Source organism: Gallinula chloropus (genome assembly GCF_964237585.1).
Source record: "Gallinula chloropus genome assembly, chromosome: 1".
Lineage (NCBI taxonomy): Eukaryota > Metazoa > Chordata > Aves > Gruiformes > Rallidae > Gallinula > Gallinula chloropus.
Window position 1 is genome coordinate 207,721,645 of NC_140085.1, and position 22,406 is coordinate 207,744,050.

Below are 22,406 nucleotides of genomic sequence, written 5' to 3' on the forward strand. Positions count from 1 at the left end.
ATCACTGTGTGTCTCCTGGTCTTCCACACAGTCTTTCAACCTACAACTATTTTGAACTTTCTTCCCACACCAGCCTCTGCTTTTAGCTCACTTCAGGAATACACACTTGCTTGCCTTAAAAGCTCCACAGCAGTCCTAAACGTACTTTCAATTTTGAGCTATTTTCTTTCAGTTGCTGCTGTGTGTTACCTTTGCATGCTGTGCTAGAGCTCGTAAAATCTCAACTCCATGATTAGAGGGGAAAAAGCTCCGAACGTCAGGGGAAGCTTTTATTCATCATCAGTCACTAAAACTGCAGGTTGGATAGTGTGTGATTTGCAAATAATTAAAATGCAGAATTTGGTTATAATGAGAAACACTAAGTTCTGAGTCTGTAACTTAAATGGGTAAAGTCTTCTGTAAGTCTTGGGATGTGATAATAACCCTGTGAATGGCAATATTGCCATTCTGTAAATCAAAGTGAATAGAGACACAGAAGTCACACCAAATTGTTTTAAAGCGGCATCTCAGGACAGCGTGAAAACCACCTCAAGTGACTTGCTTTTCTATCACCATTTCTTGCTCCAGGTACTGTCATTTATTTAGCTACTCTCTGCACTCATTTGTACTCCTTTTCACCTAACAAAATCACTCTAATTGCTCTTCCCTCTATTTTGCACTTCTCAAATGATCACATATAACCCCAAATGCTCTGTCGCTGCAATACCAAACCCTTGGGGGTGTGTGTAGCAAGAGGGCAGGCTCGGGCTACGCACGGCCGATCTCATTAGCCACCCCTCTGTGTACACAGCGATAGGGGTGTGCAAATTCAGAAGTTACTTTTCAGAAGCCTTGTGCAATGTTCTGAAACGCAAGCAAAGACCGTGTTTGTGTCCATCAAGTGTTTTCTCGGCCACTTGGGATTTCATGGTTATTGCTGTTCTCTGTGTCCAGTTGAAACATGGTAAATCCTCCTCGTGGCAAATGAGGAGAGGAGGTAACACCAAAGGGCAGTACTGGTGGAGCTGGAGTTACTCGTCTGGTGGCCCCTGAAAGATGGCACTACTGATCATCTCAGACACACCAGACCGTTTCTGCCTGCACCCTTCTAGTGGGGAAATGATTTTCTATTCTGTCCATCACTGTCCAATTGCATATCCCTGTGGGGCTTTTAATCCTCCTGAAGTCCTTGCTGCTATCACACATTAATTCTGCCTCAAGTAATTTTTTTCAATATAAAAGTGTCAGTTCTCTCCAAATCTGCCTTCAGTACTTCCTCTATTTTTTCTGGGTTCAGGGAGGGTTTCTTCTCTGATTTCATTTTACTTCATACAACCAGTCTCTCATTAAAGACCTAATCTGAAGCTTTTAGTTTCTGTCTCAGTATCTTCTCCTTCTTGAAGTGGCCCTTGCTTTTCTATCACCATGACCACAGTTCTCTGTGCCCTGGCCATTACTTGCTTCAGCTACTGTAATTCACTGACAGCTACTCTTCAGGTTCTTCTGCGCTCCCTGCAGCCTAACCAAAAGGTTCTTAATCTACATTCTCCTCGCTCACACTTGAAGGATATTATCTTGTTTCTTAATCTCCTCCCTGCCTCCTCAGTCTTCAGGGCTTTTTTCTCCTTCTCCCATTTCCTATCTTGCTTCTTGCATGTTGCCCAGTGTTGTCCTGCCACATTACCTCCTGTCACCCCCCAGCCTCTGTTCTGTAGCCTTTATTTTGCTAGTGGCAGGAGTTGAAGTAACAGTAGTTTTACAGGGAGGAAAGCATGTCCTCAAATCCCTAGAGTCCTAAAGGTCACCTCTGAGGTTCATGACAGATTCAAAAAGAAATCCCAGTACTTGAGTGGCACCCAGTCATTCAGCTGCAGGACTCCCCCTCTCCAGATCTGTCCTTCAGACCTCCTGCACTGGTGATTCTAGGTCTCTGCAAGATCCATTTTTTCCCTCAAGATGATTGCCTCATGTTTTTTTCTTGACCATGTTTGACTCTGAATTCTTTTGGCATGAGATTAGTGGCTTTGTATTTGCAAAGCACCCAGTTCACCTTTATAGTGCCGTATAAATGCTTACCCCATGCTCACCCCATTGTAATTATAGTAGCCAGTGGCTTAGACATGCTGTACTGTACTCGGGGAGGAAGCAGACAGATTTCTGTGCGTCACGCAAAGGAGAGCGACAGACTGTTTGCTCGTTAATTAAAACATTTCAGTGACTTTAGCTTGAGCAATGTAAGACTGCATTGGATAGCCTAAAAGTACCTCAATCCAGATTTCAGATGAGTTCTCCAACCAGATCTGAGAAGATGCCCTGGCAACAGTGATGGTCAGGGCGAAGTGCTGGCTCGGAAGCAGAGGAACAGAAAGCACAACCCTGTCTGCGCCCTCACCTTCTGGAGCTCAAGGGACAAATACTCCCAGAAAACTCTTTGAGTCATAATGTACTGAAAGCAGCCTTGAGGAGAAGGACTTGGGAGTGATGATTGATTTAAAGCTCAGTATGAGCTGGCAATGCATGCTTACAGCTCAGAAAGCCAACCGAGTCCTGGGCTGCACCAAAAGAATGGTGACCAGCAGGTCAAGGGAAGTGATTCTGCCCCTCTACTCTGCTCTTGTGAGACCCCATCTAGAGTACTGCGTCCAGCTCTGAGGTTCCCAGTACAAGAAGACATGGACCTGTTGAAGAAAGTGCAAAGGAGGGCCATGAGGATGATCAGAGGGCTGGAGTACCTCTCCTATGAAGATAGGGTGAGTGAGTTGGGCTTGCTCAGCCTAGAGAAGGCTCCGGGGAGACCTTCTAGTGATCTTCCAGTACCTGAAGGGGCGTACAGGAAAGCTGGAGAGGGACTGTTTATCAGGGCCTGTGGTGACAGGACAAGGTGTGATGGCTTTAAACTGAAACAGGAGGGAGATTTAGATTAGCTATAAGGAAGAAATTCTTCCCTGTGAGGGTGGTGAGGCCCTGGCACAGGCTGCCCAGAGAAGCTGTGGCTGCCCCCTCCCTGGCAGTGTTCAAAGCCAAGTTGGATGTGGCTTTGGGCAACCTGGTCTAGTGGAGGGTGTCCCTGCCCATGGCAGGGGGTTAGAACTAGATGGGCTTTTCCCACCCAAACCAGTCTGGGATTCTGTGATACAAAAAACCCCTCCATCTTTTTTCTGAATTTATTGTTGCAACAAGTTCAGAGATCCCTGGCCCTCCTTCCACTAAATTAGCACAGCATTGACTGAGGTGACTTCTGTCCTGAACCAGGAGCATTCCCATGGGGCCACAGTGTGCTACTTTCACATAGCACCCAATTAGCAATTTGACTTTTTATTCTTTCCATAATTATGCAACTGGGTAGAGTATGGATCAGCTTCAGCCCACATCACTATACCCAGCCTCACCAGAGCCAGGGACTGAATACCAAGTACAGTCATTATGGTTGTACTTTTATTTAATAATTTACCATGAAGGTGAAAAGCACCAGAATGATGTATGGTGACACCAGGTCTCTGATCGTTACCTGCCTGTTCAGAGCTCGAGCAGGTTGCCCAGGGAGGTGGTGGAGCCTCTGTCTGTGGAAATATGCAAAATCTGACCAGGTGTTTTCCTGGACAACGTGCTTTAGCTGACCTGGCTCGAGCAGGGGGTTGCACTAGCTTACCTCAAGAGGTCCCTTCCAACCTCCAGTATTCCACGGTTCTGTAAGTCCTTCCAAGGCCCTTCCAGGTTTGAATCACCTATGTCCATATGTTCCTCCCAGGGAGCTAAGAAAACTATACAGGATGCCAAGCCCTTTGTCTGAAATCAAAGCAGGGTGGGGGGAGAAGGACCCCTATTCAGCCCGTAACTAAAGTTCAGCAGAAGAATTGTTCTTTTCCTAACCTTATTCCCCTATTCACATTTTTGATGACTAACACTTGGGAACCCAGAATACAACAGGCTGAATTTATTCATAGTCCGAGCATTATGAAAGCACCCTCTGAGGCAGTTTCCTCTCCCACTGCCACACCATTGAAGGCAGCCCTGACCTTCAGGGACCACCCTCTTCAGGAATGGAGGGTTATTCAGCCTGCATCCTGTTTGAGCACCACACGCCCCTCCTGAGCGGCCGGCTCACTGCTGGAGTGGGGGCCTGACCGTTTGTTTCACAGCGTTCCTGCTGCAAAGCAGCACTCCTGAAGCGACCAGTTGTGAGAGTGTGACCCACTCTTCCTGGTGCTGGGCCATAGCTGAGCTCCCTCTGCGTGTATGTAGCTAAACCAAAACCGATTCCATGAACCTACAGGCAGAGGTGTCAGCAGCTTGGCTGGCATCAGAAGGAAAACACACCCTTGGGGTATAGCCTTGCCTATCATTTAACCTCAGCTGAATCCATGTAGGAAGCAGCGATCTGGCTCCTGCTAATCCTAATTCAAGATAAGCCCTTTGAAGTCCCTGTATGCTGCAGGCAGGGCGAACTTGGCATTTTTGTCAAGTTGGTGAAACGTTTTGACAGTAAATGCTTTCCTTTCCCCCCAAACAACTGGCTCTTGTTCTGCTTATTTTAATCCTCAAAAAAAAACCAACCCTTCATCACATTTCCATCTCGCTCTGCATTACTATGAGAGAGCACCATTGCCATCACAGTTTCTGTCACACATATGAATACACGGGCTTGTTGCATACGAATCTCCCTTTCCTCAGTGCCTACTAACCCTCTTGGGTTGCGAGTAAAGTCTGTCTGGTCCCAGTGAGAGGCTGGAGAAAGAGCAGGTTGCAGAGCAGAGAACAGACTGTGCTTACCATTCTTCATGCCAGGGAGAGTCAAACCAGTCCTTCCTTACAGGGAATCACAGGAATGTAAGGCTGGGAAGGATCTAGTTCAGGCTGTCCCTCTTCACTATGGCAGATTTTTGTCTAGTTTTAAACAGTACAGTGTAAAGATTCCACACATTTCTCCTTGGCAGCTTGGTGCAGTGTTTCATGTCGCGTTTAGAGGCTCTGACTTGAGGTTACCCTCTGTCTAGATTTGTTAGGTGTTTTCCTGCCCAGAAAAATTGCCTGCACAGATATTTGAGGATTGTCTGTAGCATAGCTTGGATAGGAAGGTTGCACATGTGGAAAACCTGGATATATCCCCAGGACCTGCGCTGACCTATTGTACAATCTGTGTGCCGGAAACCGGACCAGGAAGCACTGTTGTTATTCTATGGATGGGATGCAGTTGCTTGGTGAATACACAGTAAACTCACAGTGTCCCAAAAGTGTGGGATTTACTACATATAAGCAACATCTCTGATTACAGAATCAGAGAGGAAGTACTGGATTTACTGCGTGGGCATTGCAGAACAGGACATAAGCAGGCAACGTGCTGAAACTATGATCCTGAGGACACGCAATAGCAACTGTGAGGTGCCTGGGCTATTAGACACTGACATTGCTGCAGTATCTTGGCTCCTACGAGGACTTGCACTCATCCTTTGTGGCCTGGCCCAGTGTTGCTGGGCCTCTACCTTCTCATTCTTCCCCAATTAGTATTTTCCCCCGATTTACACCAGGACGCAGCTGTTTGCATGACCACGGGCTGACCTAGGACCTGACCTAAAACAAAAAGGGGAATTCCACACTAATGTTTTCTGTTTTGCTTGGGTTACTTTTAATTCAGTCAAGTTGTGCTGGTCTGACCAAAGGTGCCATTTGACTGTCTCTGAGCAGAAGGGAGCAGCAGGGCCCAATGTGCCTTAGACTGGTGCTGTGCTGAAGGCTGCAGCCAAGGCGGTGCAGGAGCAGCAGGGATGCCTGGTCAGTTTCATCGTTTCTCCCTCTGCCATGTCCCCTTCCTGTTGTCATCCTCTCCACTGCCACTTGGGTACGTCACACAGTACCATGGGTGGCTGTTTGGTGAGTTGGCCCAGAGAACCAATCCAGCTGAAAAACAATCCACCAGAACAAAACCAAAAGGGACAATTTTCAGTGCCATCCCTTCCTTGATAGGGTCCACTGCACGGGGGGAGAGGAGAAGCCAGGGGATGGCTTGGTTCACCCCATGCTGCTGTCAAAGAAGACCCCTCACAACCCTCAGCTTTTGTCATGTGAAACCACAGCCTGAACATGGTCAGTTTCCTCATGCTTAAAACCACCATATTCTCATATTCTGTTTCTCTGCACAATCTTCCATTCTGAAGGGAATTTTTCTTCCGAAGGGAAGGATGGTAATTTTTCTTTAAAATTCATATTGTTTAGTTAGCAAATAAACTCATGGTTGACACAACATCCGCCATGTCTGCCAAATCGGCAGGGTTTTCTTTCCTTTCTCTGGCTCTTTTCCTCCTTGGTTTTTTTTGGGTTTTGGGGGATTTTTTTGTTGGCTGTTTTTTGTTTTGTTTTTCCAGTATTCTCTTAATTTAGACTGGACTCTCCTGTAACAGCAAGTCAGCGTCTTGCTTTGGGCAAAACAATTTGTACACTAGATTTATTGTCTTCCTGCTTGGATGTCCATCTTGTAATGTCTTCCGCATCCAAGCCCATCCAAATTTCTTTCTCTCTTTTTTTTTTTTTCTCTTTACTTTGAGCTTAGTGTTTTGAAGGAAGTTGATCAAACTTGAGCATTCTTGTGAATTTGGGCTCGGTTGCCAAGAATGTAAGTGATTCATCCCCCTGTAAGGAAAAGTGCTGGCAATAAAACATTCCCCATTCCCCTTTTTTCTCCATGCAAAATACTCTTACTGCTCAAAACAAGCAAATCTTTTAACTCAGAACAAAGTGCTACGCTATTTATTGCCTGACAACTAGAATTCTTAAAATACCTTTAAACTCTATTCTTAGAAGGAAATATTACCAGCAGAGGCCTTGAAAGCAATGAGGTGTAAATTACAAGCACTAGTAAAGCACAATGAAATGGTACCTTGCCTCATAGCATTCATATTGTTACCTTACCCTCAGCAGGACCAAATTCCAGCAGTTTTTCATCTGCACTTTTTGTTTCTGGTATTTTAAGAACCCTTCAGGGAAAGGCAGAATAATTTCAGGGGGGAAATGTGTTATTTACTTGAACGAGGACAGCGCTGGAGCTGAACGGTCTGTTTATTCACTGAGGGGAGCTTAACATTGCAGCTTGTCCCCATTTGTTCCATGCAGGTGGGGCAGGACAGGCACATACCTTGGTGCCACTCAGCAACTCCCCAGGGACCTGCCACAGCCACGTCCCTGTGCCATGCACCTCTCACCCCTCTTGTGCTACGCTGCACGTCTGTCAAGCAGAGAGCCTGGTGTTCTGCACACCCCTCCCCAAGAAGTCAGAGGGCTTGTTTAAAGTTTGAAGAAAAAAAAAAAAGGAAAAAAAAAAAAGGTACCTTGGGACTAAATATGCATTGTTCCAGGCATGTAAGCAGGATTCATCTTTTCTGGGAGTCCTTCTTTAAAAGCTACAGTAGTGGAAAAAGGCTGCACTGCTGTTTGTCACAGCTTTGGCTTCACTCCTGGCTGGGCCAGGAAACAGAGTGCACAAAGTACAATTTCCTACATTTTGGCAGCATCCCCATAGCCTTGCTCGTGCTCTGTCAGTGACAAACAAGTAGGACCAACAACACTTGCACCTGACATTTTTCAAACCTACCAAGGGCCAGCTGCTTTCAAGTACCTTTTACCTTCTGGTATCTCTGCCAGCTGCTCCCTGATAAAGCCGCTCGCAACAATGGGGCTGCAGTCCCAGCAGGAAAGCAGGACTGAAGAAACTGTTTTATCCTCTGCAGTTCGACTGTCAGCATCCAGGGTGTGCAGAGCTGCAGGAGCTGTACAGTTCCTGCCCTGCTGAGAGTGGGAGGACAATAAGCCCCACTGCCCCCTGAAGCAGGTTCACAGCCCAGTCTCCATGGTCTTTCACCATTGACACCACCAAAACCTACCAACTTAAGAAAAAGTGTTCATCCCAGTCATCCCTGAGTGCAAATGGAGCAAGACCTTCTCTGTGAATGACCAAAAAGTTCATCTGCCATCTAAACACAAAATGATGAAAAATGTGTAATGTCTCCATATGACAAATCACTTGCATCCACTGGCTGTAGTTCAAAGAGGAACTCCAAGCCAAGATAACACAGATACACAAATGTTTGGACCCGGCCCTTACATGAGAGTTTGCACGTAAGAATTTAGCAGTAACTGTGGACTGTGTTCTTAATATGTCACTTTTACATTTTCAAACCTCTGTGCTTAGCCAATCGTTCACCTCTAACAGGCAGCTGATCTATCTGTACCTGTAGTAACAGATTTTTTTGCAATTCTTGTGTTTGAGAGGTTTGCCTCCTTTTTCATATATAACAGTGTCTTTTTTCCTAGTATTTGTTCATTGAACAATATGAAATTTCTTTTCTGAAAGTAACATCAAGTGATAATAGCCTTTTAAAAATCTGAACACCTGCATTAAATTGGTGTATCAGCTGCTAATTATTATACCTTTGCATCCCTCAAACCCAAAGAAAACATCAGAGCATATTTTATCTTGCTTCATATTGAGCAAATCTAATCTAAGAGGTATAAAAGAGCCATTTATCTTGCTCTTCTATGCTCTGGAGTTTTAGAGAAATTAATCTGAATTATTCTTAGCTTTGCAACAGGGTAACAAAGCACTATGGAGCAGTGTCAAACCTAAGGTCTTCTTTTTCCCCAATCCATTTCTTTTTAATTTCTTTCTTTCCTCCCTTCCCCTTTTGTCATTTGCAAGAATTTCCCCCCAGCAATTCAGCCAGGCACTTATTTATGTTATGGAGTGCTGCACTTTCTTACACATCTTGTGAGCACACACAAAAAAAGAGCGCAGCTCACAGCAAACCTAAATGTCACAGTCTGTCACGCTGTCACATAAAATGTCACATTGCACAGCTTGTCATTTGAAAGCACCAGCTTATGGACAGATGTCATTTTCTGCCTCCAGCTGAACCGCTGCAAGAGGATGCCCTTTATCACCATCCCCTCTGGCCCACTGACGGGACAGCACAGCGATGTGCGTCAACTCTTCCTTGCCGGTTCCAGGCAAGAGCAATGAGATTGTTGCAAATGATTTAAGTACAAAGTCTTTGCTAACATGTTTCATTCTAAGAAGTCTGCAGAGAGCTCATCATAGGCAGCCCTGCTAAGAGAGCTGACGGAGATGGTAAGGACAGACCGTAAGTGGTAAGCAACAGAAGAGAAGAACAAGGAATGTGAAATCATAGAATCATAGAACACATTAGGTTGGAAGGGACCTTTAAAGGTCATCTAGTCCAACCCCCCTGCAGTAAGCAGGGACATCTTCACTAGATCAGGTCACTCAGAGTTTCATCAAGGCTGACCTTGAATACCTCCAGGGATGAGGCCTCCAACACCTCTCTGGGCAGTGACTTCTTCCCACAGGCACTCTGGCTGCAGTGAGCATGCTGGCCATGCCCTTATAATTGCTCATCTGTAACCTAAACACGCCTCTGCAGCAAGACTTCAGAGCTTTGCAACAGAATCTCCCTTCAGTTAGACAGGACAAGGGGCAAGGGCTGCAAGTTGGAGCACAGGAAGTTCCACACCAACATGGGGAAGAACTTTTACCCAGTGAGGGTGACAGAGCCCTGGGACAGGCTGCCCAGGGAGGTGGTGGAGTCTCCACTCTGGAGATATTCCAGACCCGTCTGGACGCCTGTCTGTGCAATATGAGCTGGGGAGCTGCTTTGGCAGGGGGGTTGGACCCGATGATCTCTCGAGGTCCCTTTCAACCCCTATGATTCTGTGATTCTGTGATTCAATTTCCCCAGCACCTTTGGCCATGTGCAAAATGGAACATAACACAGCTGGTAACAACAGCCACTGGTACACACAGAGATTTTTCTTTCTTGGTCAAAGGAATAGTTGTGCACAAATTTTCTATCAACTTTTCTCTCAAAGCTATTGTGATCTGGGGAGCCAAACCAATGCTGCCTTGCATTATGCCTACAGGACATTCTGTTTTACTGGCACTATTCCCACCACTATCGCTAAGATTATGTCAGTGTTTCCACTAAGCACTGTGTCTCTGAGGAGCTTATGGTAACCGAGCTGTCAGAATTCATTCTGGGCTCAAACTTCACATATTGTAAATACCCAGTGATGGACATTTCCTTTCTGTAAAAACCATGGAGTTAATTGATACTGCAATACATACGACGTAACATTCAGGAAAGAATTTGGGTTTGCATTGCACTATTGAAAACATTGCAGGTAATTTATCACAGCCAGAACATTTTGGTCCTAAGTGACCACTCATGAGGGGAAAAAAAAAAAAAAAGAGACACCAAAACAAAAGAAAAAGTTACAGAATTGTGTTTCCTGACCGCACATTGAGCCACAAAAGATATTTCTGTGATGTAGCTGGGCTGAAGCTTTGTTTTCTACTTGACGAGGCACATGGAACTACTTACTTTGGAGGCAAGTTTTGCTCAACTCTGTGATGATGCTTCTGAATGCAGGACACATGTAATGACTTATATGACATCAACCTTTGTTATGAAGGATACAGCAGGGCTCTCATAAAGCCAAATAAAAGAACAAAGCCAAATAAAACATGACTCGCTGTGGCTGACGAGAGGATTTATTTATCAACAGCTCTGTTGTCATTAAAGAATTGCTGTGAAAAGCCTCTGCCACGGTGAGATTCTTTGTGCTGAGACCCATCATCCTGGGGCAGAAAACAGAGAAGTGAGTATCTGTTCTGAGTGTGTGGGATCCATCTTTATCCATCTCTTATTTTCAGTAGGAACTGTGTGTGCCAAAGACTGGAAACCTCTAGAGATGTATGGCAAGAGGAAGAGAAGCTGCGTATAAAATAGATGTGCTTCAGTACCCTTGGTCAGAGCCCTTGGGGTTTTCTGCTTTAGGAGAAAAAACTTGGATCTTTTAAGATTATTCTTCCATGGGAAGGGAAAAGAACAGATATTTGGGGGAAGATACCGGAATAACCATCAACCCAATCTGTTAACGCTTATTCATGGAAATGTTCCCACCAAAGCTTGAGCAGTATCCGATGGCGATACTCATCCCCTTCTCAGACTTTGGTGTTGTGTGCAAAGCTGGGATCACATTAATCCAGGAAGCAGCCAGAGAAGGGATTTGTCTGCACAGGAAAGGTAAGAGACAATATTAAGGACACCTCTTCCAGCCAATGATGTCACAAGGCGACACGCTGGCTTTGCCGCGCGAGGTGTTTAGAAAATAGTGCTGTTGCCTTTGGAGCAGCTGGCACAGGGACTGCAGGTCAGGCAGCCCTGTGACCCCAGGGCAAACTGGCTAGCTGATGGGGGGTGCCACTCCCACAACTGGGAAAAGCACCAGCCAGGAAAGAAACCGTCTCCCTGGGCTTTCCACTGCTGCTATCAGTAGTGGAACTGCCCCAGTGAAGGGGAACAGGGAAACAGAGCTACAAGGGAGCGCAGGCAGGGGCCCATGCTGCCAACCCAACTATCTGCAGTGAATTACAGGCTGACAAACTTCTGATGTTGGTTGTCCTCTCCATAAAACACGTCCCATACACAATTTTAAAAATTTCCACTATTGCAGTGACAACCCACTTCTTCCTTCCTTACAGTCTACGAACGTTTCTGTACTGAGGTAATTTAATACAAACAGTAGGGGGGAAATCAAGAATCTATGGTAGAGTATTACCCAAGTTATAAAAGCACTTTATTACTCTATTGTGTGTCTAAAATTTCTGGAACATTGTAGCAGATGTATTTTATAGAGGAATGACAACACATTTTAATGAAATCCAGGTTTGGATTCTGGCAACATTTCTTCCTTAATTTTATATTTTGTAACTGAGTCTACTACCCCACCAGGAAAAATCAATAGAATATTTAGTAGACCTCACCATCACACCTTTGTGTCTATTTGTACAGAGAAGAAAATAACTCTACGTGACAAACCGGGACTTACTTTTTCGTTACCTGAAACTGAATTCTGTCTTCCTCTGCTGACAATTACAAGTTCCAGTTTGTTCTTGTTTCTTCCAGGTGAAATTCAAGCAGCCACTATAACTTTTTGCTGGCACTCTCTTGCATAACACATACTCTTTTGATGGTTTAGATTGCAAACAGTTTTGCACTGAGTTGACCCGAAGTCCTGTGAATCTGCTCTCCAGCTCCCTCCTTCACACCACTCGGGATGCAGGCAGGGTCCCATCCTGAGTCCCTTATCTGTGCCCACTGTGGGCAGCAGCACCCTAAGGGAGAAAACAAAGAGCCCAGTGTTCCCAGTTCCCATGCCCAGGCCTGTTGCAGAGCACAGGCGCACTGCAGACATCTTGAATCCCTTGCACCCCCATGTGCCTCAGGTACAATTTAGCTGCCCAGTATTACTTTGCCTCTGCTGACAAATCATGGTTTTAAAAAAAGACCATAGTTCAGTCAAATGAATTTGCTGTATGAGAACACTTCTGACACAGGAGTCAGCACTTCTGCCAAACTGTGTTCCTTTCTCAGAAGTAGGTGGATGCTGCAGGTTTTCAGACAAACTGCTGGAGGTATGTAAAATGGACAAAAAATTACAGACATGCTACAGATAATGGTCATCTGCCTAAAATATTATTCTTGGAAACATTTTTTTTCTGAAATAAAGAAAAAAAAAAGCAGCATCCTGAGGATGCTCTTTCAGGAAACACCTGATACAGCAAAGTTCTATCCGACCCACAGAACTAAACCACCTGGCAGCATCACCAACTACAAACAGGGCCTTACACTGGCAGGTCTGAGGAGCTTGGCAGCAAACAAGGCCCAGCTGTGGCTCTGCCTTGCGTATGATGCCTGGACCCTGCAGCACACACACGCCAGGCTGTACAGGCTGACTGCTGCTACTGTCACGTTAGCCATTACATAACAAGTTTGCAATAATTATAGCAGTAAATCATCTCCAAAGCATTTTTTTATCAGTTCATGGTCCTTCTGATGATTTTAGAATGAAGAAAATGTAATCTGTAGGCAAGTATAGATTCCCCCCCCGGTGCTCAAGTCTTGGTGCTCCTGAACGAGGAGACTGCCTCAGGGTCTCCAATGCTTTATGTATGCAGTGCCAGAGTCATCTATCCATCACAGATGAACAGCCTCCCAGCCTTTGCCATGCTGCCTCGCTGCCTGGCTGCCTCATGTGCAAGGTGAACAGGCCCATGGAAGCCCAACATCTCAATTCAGTCCAGAACAATGAACAAGAACTGGAGTTTAAACGAAACCAGTCTAGTTTTCTAGCAGCACTACGGTGCAATCTATACTAACTTTGGTACAAAATACAGGGGATTAAAACACTGAAACAAACACTACGGCACACAAAGCACTCAGAATGTAAAACCCACCTGTGATGTCACTGTGACACAAAATGTAGGAAATAACCAGCCATCATATTTGCAGAGAAAGTGCGACGGTGTTCCTACACCACCAGCTACAGCCAGCAGAAGCTCCATCAAATTTGAGACTTTGCTCACTTGGTGATTGTAAAGATGTTTGAAAGCTGATTGTGCTGCTGCTGGAACAGGGCAGCTGAACTTTCCATGATCAAGATAAAGACCAAATCCTCCATCAAACAAACTTGACTGGATACAAGTACAGTCATCCAAAATTACACACTGCCCAGTCCCATACCCTCACGGCACCAACCTGCCATCTCCTTCAGACCTTTCCTAGATACCCCAACAAACAATTCAAAGTTCCCTATTTAAAACCACTTAAATAGGGATGTGTGTTAACATTTAAAGAGGTGATTCACGCTTCAGAGTCCCAGTTCTCTACAGGCCTTCATAGCTGGAAATGTTTGATTTGTATTAGGGGTATCTCCCTTACAACAACAAAGGCTACAGACCTGCTTGTGTATAGTCTTCCTCTGCCTCACTACTGCTGTGAGGAGCTTTCATTTCCTTTATAGCATACACTACATATACATCTTCACACCTACATACACTGTTTGCACAGAACACAGCATCCCTGACAAGCAGAGGGACCCCTCACCGCCCAAAACTTAGGAAGATGCTAAAGGAGGGTGAAGTCATCAACTGTCTCACTGCCACTGAAGGGACAGGCCCTATTGCGTTCCTACTCTTCCCCCATCTCTAGCTACTCCTGGGCGCCCACTTACACCACTCATCTTGCACTAAGTCTTGCAACTATGGGATTGGTTTACAAAGTGTCAAATGCAACAGGCAGAAAACCAGCCCCCAACTAGAGTTTTATCTTAATTTAGGGAATTTAACTGTTCTTGGAAGCATCTAGTGAGGGTCACACCTGGCAGAAGGGTGGGAAAGAGCCCTCACAAGCTTGGGAGTAAGGACAGGCAGTGGGGAGCTAAATCCCCCCTCCTTTGGCAAGTGTGAGCAGTTACACTAACTCTGGTACACAGAGGACCTCAGCCTAAACTGGTGGGAATCCACATTACCATGTCATGCCCTGTTTAACCCGACAGCACCATCTCCAGTCCCGCAGTCCAGGTTACAGATCGCGTACCTGCATTTTCATTGCCAAGTAATCTCCAACTTTCTCTTCCCAATACATAATAGAAGAATCCAAGATTTCAGACTGAAAATAATTGGTGATTATTAATACAGCTCATGAATAATAAATTAAGCCACGCTTTGAATTTACTTAAAACTCAAGCACACTAGGTCAGTTTTCACATAAATAAAGCGCTCAGAAAGTTCTAGCAGAAGGAACTACTTAGATTCGCAGCAGAACTGTGCTTTATTTGTTACAGCTGCTCCTTTATGATACCTGATCCTGGCCATAAATTCCTTTGTTTTAGAAATGGCGCTTCACATACGGAGCCCAACGCGTGTATTATCAGGGCAGACAGAATTGGGTTTAGCGGCGTAATAAACTGTATCGTTGCCTGGGAAATCAAAACCTGCAAATGGTGGAAAGGCTGAGACATTCCCTTTGGTAATAAAATGATGATATGCTATAACATAATGTAGATTAAAAAAATGTACAACACTATCCAGGCTGCCACAAAAGGAAGGTAATAAAAGCTGAGGGTGAACTGTGATAGGTTGTTGGTTCTCTTGCATTAGGTGTGTCACAAATCAGCATTTTAAACTAAACACTGGTGGTTGTATTAGAGGTGAACTGCAAGAGATTTTTTTTTAAATACTATGGAGTCATAACCTTTTTTTTTTTTTAAGATGCACACAGAAGCCTCATAGGTGAATATATTTTTCTATTTTTTTTCTCCCTTACATATTTTTTTAAACAAATATTAGACTGGAAAGATCCATGCACAGGGTTTGGAAACATAAATCAAACCACATCACTACCCTTAGAGCACAGGTATTTCAGCAGCCATAACGCCTTAACAAGCATGTGCTTTTTCCATGATGCAAAATTCATTGCATTTATTTCTCTCTGAAATTACACTTATACTTGAGAAAGCAACCTGGCACAGATGTAAATTCACCCTGATTCATTGAATCATAGAATGGTCTGGGTTGGAAGGGACCCCAAGTATCATAGAGCTCCAACCCCCCTGCCACAGGCAGGGACACCAACCTCCAGGCCTGGATCTACACAAGGCTGCCCAGGGACCCATCCAACCTGGCCTTGAACACCTCCAGGGACGGGTAATCTACTACTTCTCTGGGCAGCCTGTTCCAGCACCTCACCAGAACTTCCCCCTAATATCTAATCTAAACCTTCCCTCCTTTAGCTTTAGTCCATTCCCCCTTGTTCTGCCAGTGTCTACCCTTTTAAAAAGTTGATTCCCCTCCTGTTTGTATGTTCCCTTCAGGTACTGGAAGGCTGCAATGAGGTCCCCCCGCAGCCTTCTCTTCTCCACGCTGAACAAGCCCAGCTCCCTCAGCCTCTCCTCATAAGGGAGGTGCTCCAGCCCTCTAATCATCTTTGTGGCTCCTCTGAACCCTCTCCAACAGTTCTACATCCTTCTTGTATTGGGGGCCCCAGATCTGGACACAGGACTCCAGATGGGGCCTCACAAGGGCAGAGTAGAGAGGGACAATCACCTCCCTGTCCCTGCTGGCCACTCCTCTCCTGATGGAGCCCAGGATACCATTGACCTTGCGAGCTGCAAGAGCACACTATTGGCTCATGTTAAGTTTCTTGTCCACCAGAACCTCCATATCCTGCTCAGCAGGGCTACTGTCAAGGAGCTCTTCTCCCAGTCTGTAAATATGTCTGGAATTTCTCATCTCCTTACTCAGAGAAGCACACTGCAGAATGGGCACCTGGAGACGCAGCTTCTGTGGCACGTAGTTCTGTGCTGTACTCTGCTGCAAGCATCAACAGAAAATCGTATGAGCAGCACCAGAACACCACAGCAATACAGCATTAAATATAGCTTAACAGGATGGATAGGGGACGGGAGCATGTCATACGAGACCAGGCTGAGAGAGATGGTGCCTATCACCGCTTATCTGATGGGAGGGAGTAAAGGAGTCAGAGCTGGCTTCCCAGCGCTGCCCAGTGACAGCAGAAGAGGCAGTGGGCACGTTCTGACACACAGGAAATTTAAATGTAAGAAATAAACTTTTTTTTTTGACTGCAGGGGCCAGTGAGCATTAGGGCAGGTCACCCAGAAAGATCTCCCATGCTGGGGGACACTCAAAACTCACCCAGGCCCTGAGCAAGCAGCCCCTGCTGCCCCTGCTCTAAGCAGTCTCCTCCTGAGCTCCCTTCCAGCCTTGGCAACTCTTATTTTGCAAATATGAGCACGTACATTTCTGCATCACTTCACAGAATCTCAGTTTTGGTTTACTCTTGAAAGAAATTCACAGGACTTGAAGGGATAATATAAATGCAAATTCTGTGAAAACAAATAAACAGCCACTGATTCGAATATGAGTAACAGCTCTTAAGAGTTACCGCATCAGAAGCACACATCTCTCTCCTGCTAATTTTGCAAGACACAACTGCAGACTCAAATTTAATATAACACAAGATTTTATTTTTGGAAAAGCAAGACCATAAATGGAAACCACATATATTTGATGCTTCATGAATGTAACATCAAGGGAAGCTAAGTTCTGAATTACAAAGGGGTAAATCACATTGATTTTAATCTCACTTTTCAGTGCTTGATTGTATTATTTACCTATGTAAGACATCTGTTTAAATCATAGAATCATTAAGGTTGAAAAAGACCTCCAAGATCATCTAGTTCAACTGTCCCCCTACCATCTATATTACTCACTAAACCATGTCCCTAAGTACCTCATCCAACTTTTCCTTCAACACCCCAAGGCACAGTGACTCCACCACCTCCCTGGGCCACCTGTTCCAATGCCCAACCACTCTTTCTGAGAAGAAATTTCTCCTCATCTCTAACCTGAACCTCCCCTGGCGCAACTTTGCAGCCATTCCCTCTTGTCCTATCACTACTTATTTGTGAGCAGCTCACCACAACCTCCTTTCAGGCAGCTGTAGAGAGCAATAAGGTCTCTCCTGAGCCTCCTCTTCTCCAGGCTAGACAGTCCCAGTTCCCTCAGCCGCTCCTCACAAGACTTGTGTTCCAGACCCCTCATCAGCTTCACTGCCCTTCTCTGGACACTCTCCAGGGCCTCAATGACTTTCTTGTAGTGAGGGGCCCAAAACTGAGCACAGTATTTGAGGTGAGGCCTCACCAGAGCTGAGCACAGAGGGATGATCACCTCCCTGGTCCTGCTGGCTATGCTATTCCTGATACAAGGCAGGATGCCACTGGCCTTCTTGGCCGCCTGGGCACACTGCTGGCTCGCGTTCAGGCGGGTGAAATCAGTCTTCATACGGGCAGAAGCAGTCAAGAGACACCGAAAGCTTTCCTGAGTACTGGAAAACAAGGGATTCAGAGGGTGTGCGAGGGCAACGCGGAGCAGGAGCGGCCCCGGCCGTGCACCACCCACCCCGGCCCAAGCTGAGCCGCGGCGCGCAGCGCCCTGCTCGGAGCAGCGGCTCCATCCCCGCCGCTCGCAGCCTTCAGGGGCTGCCCCGCCAAGGCCCGCCCGGCCATTACCCAGAGCCTCGGGGCGGCGGGGTGCCGCGGCGGGACTCGGCCGCACAGGAGGGCAGGCACGGCGCTGCCCCCGCAGCCTGCGCCTCGGCAGCGGTGCGCGGCAGGCTGCGGAGCCGAGCCGCCAGCACCCCGAGAACCAACCACTCCTCCCGCGGAGGAGAGCGAGGACAGCCGCCCTTCCTTCCCCTCAAGCCCCGGCGCTGCGTGAGAGAAGCCGCGCGGCCTCGACCCGCCGCCGCGTCCCCTCCCATCCCGAACGCCAACCCCCGCCCCGCAGCCGCTGGCCCAGCCCCGCTCCCGCCCGCGGTGCTCCCCGGCCCCACTGAGGCTCCGCCCCGCCTCTTCGCGTCTCTCGCGGGATCTGAGGCGGCTGTCGGGACATCCGGGGTTGCCGGTTGTTTGCGGCGGGGGAAGATGGCGGTGGAGTCGCGCGTCACGCAGGAAGAGATTAAGAAGGAGCCAGAGAAGCCGATTGACCGGGAAAAGGTGTCGGGGCGACACGGTGCAGCCTCTGGCGCCGCTCCCGGGCGCTGAGGGGGGAGGGGAGGCGGGCACGGCACGGCGCGGCGGCGGGGCCGCCAGGCCTGGTGGGCGGGGGGGGGGGGGGGAGGTGCGTGTGTGTTGGTGCGTGTGGGGAGTCGCGGCCGGCGACCCCTCACCCCGCCTCGTCCCGCAGACGTGTCCGCTGCTGCTCCGCGTCTTCACCACCAACAACGGGCGGCACCACCGCATGGACGAGTTCTCCCGCGGCAACGTGCCCTCCAGCGAGCTGCAGATCTACACCTGGTGAGTGCGCGGCGCCGGGCAGGGAAGCGAGCGGGGCCCAGCGGAGGGGCTCGGGGCAGTGTCCAGGCGCTTGCCCGGCTCCGGTCCCGGTTCCCAGCCGCGCAGGGCGGGGCGTTGGGCCTCCTCTGTAGCGGGAGGCGCGGGGGGGCAGCTCCGCGGGGCCGGGGTCTGGCCGTAGCCGGGACCGGCCCGGAGCGCGGCCCGGCGGCGCTGGCGTATGCCGGGCCTGCCGCGGTTCCCCGGCCCCGTCGCCGGGCGCACGGTCAGGCGGGGGGGCTGGGGTGGGCTTGGTCATGGCCGTGATCCTGTTCGGCGCACGAGTTCTGCTCTGACGCTTCAACTTCGTCCCCCCGGCCCCGGGGTGCCGGTAACGGCGGCTCTCGGGGGCGGCCCGAGCCTGTCGAGGCGGCCTTGGCGCGTTTCCTTCCCCGGGCAGGTAGCGGAGCTCCAGGGGAGCCGCGTTACCCCCATCGCAAGCGCGGGTGCTTTTGCTGGTATTGTTTTGAAGAATACTTTTGAACGCGACTCACGCTGCTTTTTAAACCTGACTCGATTGAGTAAATCCTTTTTTGTGGCTAGCAAAGTGTGTTGTCCTAATTAACTTCTTCATGGGAGTTACGGACCCAATCCAGGCTGCTGATGGTGCCTGAGCCGATTGCCATCCGCAGCAGTCACCACGGGCATTGTCTGTCAACACACTGCGGCTTGGGTGCCTGAAGCTTGAAGTGTGCCTGGTCTGTGTAACCACAGCAGCCTCAGCCGTGATGATGGAGGCCTTTTGTTCTTGGAATTTTGGAAACTAGCTGCAGCACAGGGCTGGTTGCAGGCTGGGAAAAGGGGGAGTGCCGTTCCTCAGGGCAGAAATGGAAAACTATTCATCATTTATTTTTCTTTGTTTCATCTGGTATTTGAAAAGCTATTTTATCACAGACTCTGACTTAGATGAGGAAACATTTATAGTTTTCATTGTATAAGCTAATGCATTTAAAAAGAAATAAATCCCTGAGTTTGAATAGTAATTTTGGGGAGCCATGGAAAAAGCAGGTGTTGGAACATACACGGAGGTGAAGAGACTTGTCTAATATTGTAGTAAATGAGAAGCTACTACAGCTAGAACCACATTTGCATTAGACCGTGTTGCCTCCAGTGTCCAGTAAGTGGTGGTTTCTCCCAAGTTTTTAATAACTAGACTAAAATGTGGCGTTTGGAGTGCCCTGTAGTGGTGAGAGCAATGGTGCATTGTGTAAGATCTTGCTCATCTTCAGGTATTGGCTGGAAGTCTTGGCGGAGGTGAGGAAACGTATAGTTAAGTTGTAGCAATATATTTAAACCACCTTAATCCTGTTTGGGGAAGGGTGGGGTTTGTTACTGTTGTTGCTCTGGAGAACCTGAACCACTCTTTGTTTGTTTTATCTAGGATGGATGCCACTCTGAAAGAGCTGACCAGCCTAGTGAAAGAAGTCTACCCGGAAGCGCGCAAGAAGGGCACGCACTTCAACTTCGCCATTGTTTTCACAGACCTCAAGAGGCCCGGCTATAGGTACCTGACACTTCCTCTCCGCCTTAACAGGCAGCTTTGGGCACCGAGACACTAAACCAATTTTCATTAGCACTGACCTCAAAATTCAGAACCCACAACAAAATCCTAAAGTTCTTGATAACATATGATGATGGCTGCAAACTCTAAATTCTGCTGGGTGACTGCTACTCTGAACGTGTTCCAAAGCAGTGAGCCTGTCTGTGTGAAGTTGTGGCCGCTCTTTTAGCCACCAACCAGAACATGGACCTACAGCTTGAGAGGAGAGTTGTTCCTGGGGATAGGAGGAGCAGTAGGGCTGTGTCTGAGGTTGCACTGGAGTTTTAGCAGCGATCTTGGTGCAGGTATTGTTCTTCCAGAACTGTATGAGCTAACCGCTGTCAGCAGGCGGTGGTATGTCCTGCTCTCTGGTCTGCAGGATCTTGTTCTGCCTGTGTGGAAGGGCCAAGGGCTTCTCTTGAGTGTTTAACTTGGTAGGGTAGAAGGTTCCCCCAGCCCTCTGCCCCATCAGAAGACCGAGTGTGTTTTTTCTTGGGGCAGTTGGCAGTGGAGAGGCAAACCCAGAATCTTGTGTTCACACATTGCTAATTACAGTGGGGGGGATGGTGTGGGAGGGCGGTCACGAGCCGGTCCCATTCCTGTTTCGGCTGCCTAGCGATACCTGCCTCTGGTAACTACCTTGCCTTTTATCTCCTGCGCGCAGGGTGAAGGAGATCGGCAGTACCATGTCGGGCAGAAAGGGCACAGATGATTCCATGACGCTGCAGTCTCAGAAATTCCAGATAGGAGACTACTTGGATATAGCAATTACTCCTCCCAATCGCGCGCCGCCCCCCTCGAGCCGCATGAGGCCGTACTAAACTATTGCTTCTTTCTATGATCGCATCTTCCGTTCACTCCTACTTGCTGTTCTAAAGCAGGCTTATTTTTTTGCTTCTGTTGCTCAGCAAGAACACCTGAAGACAAAGCTAAGCATCGGGAATGAAAAGTAACTTTTAAACCTTAACTTTTAGTTTCTTTGTTTAGAAGACACACCTTTAGCAGAGCCATCATCCTGTCCCTGATTGTTCTAGCTTGAACCAGTAAGTCAGCGTGTCCAGTGTTGCACGGTTTGCATAGAACGCGGCTGGAAGGATTACAGGTGTTCTGTAGTTCTGTCCTGTTTGGAATAAAGATCGATGTTATTACTCTTTCTTATAGTCTGCTAGTGGCTGAATTATTTTTTTAAGTGGATTTACGTGGAGAGATGTGCAAGTTGGCATCTGGTGACTTCTGGGCTTGTTGAGCAGAGGTAGGTGGCCTCATGGGGCTTCCTTGTACAGCAGGATGTTATAAACCACTGCTGGCTGGAGCTTGGAGGACAAGCATGGGAAGGGTGTGATGGAAGGCAGGTGAACTTGAGGTTATGCTCCCCGCTGACCTAGGTCCACTGAAGGTCAGGGATGAGGTGGGTAAGGCTGCCTGTCCTGGGGGTGTGAGGGCAGACTGCTGTGGTTTTGGGGGCTGCTCCATCTTGTGCCAAGATTATGCCAGTGGATTGGGAGTGACCTCAGTGGCATCCATCTATCCTGGGATAGTGAGTTGCTGCTGGCCTTGCTGGAGGAAGATGTGGTTCTGTACGCTTGTATGTCACTGAAGAGTCAGGGCTGTCTAAAAAACTGAAGGTAGACAGCTGTCTTTGGAGGTCTTGGTTTTCTTGGAGCAGTGGTCTCCAAATGGGTTTTGACTGCACACCCCATCAGTAAAACCTTTCAGTGTGTGCCTCTCAGATTGATTGTTCATAAATGACAGAAATCTCATTACTGTACTAATAGTCATTTAAAAACCAGATGAGAGAAGTGAAATACTTACACAATTTAGAAATAGCTTTTTACTAATGGTACAAAAAGAATTGTCTTCCTGGCCCCACTTGTGTGTGCGCACGTGAGGATGGGCTTGTCTCTGGGTTGTGTTGCCCTTTGGAGACCTGTCTCAGGAGATGGGAGTGCCTGAGAGGCTGGCCAGAAGCTTTCCTGTGGAGGCTGGCTAAGGAGCAGAACTGTTCCCCAGTGAAGGCACCACAGCAGGTGCTCTGCCTGGAGCTGCTCCTGCCTGCAGCTGAGACAGGCAGCCAGCCTGTGCTCTGAATTATAGAATGGTCTGGGTTGGAAGGGACCCCAAGGAACTT

The 22,406-nt window shown here is 47.7% G+C and overlaps 1 protein-coding gene across 1 annotated transcript; it reads left to right on the forward strand.

The window, feature by feature from the left end:
- The first annotated feature begins 18,276 nt into the window (after nucleotides 1–18,276).
- SAP18 (Sin3A associated protein 18) lies at nucleotides 18,277–21,433 on the forward strand. The gene is made up of 4 exons (XM_084279060.1): nucleotides 18,277–18,402; nucleotides 18,593–18,702; nucleotides 20,120–20,242; nucleotides 20,943–21,433. Exons 1-4 carry the CDS (start codon nucleotides 18,331–18,333, stop codon nucleotides 21,097–21,099), a joined length of 462 nt encoding a protein of 153 aa, XP_084135186.1. The 5' UTR covers nucleotides 18,277–18,330; the 3' UTR covers nucleotides 21,100–21,433.
- The last annotated feature ends 973 nt before the right edge of the window (nucleotides 21,434–22,406 follow it).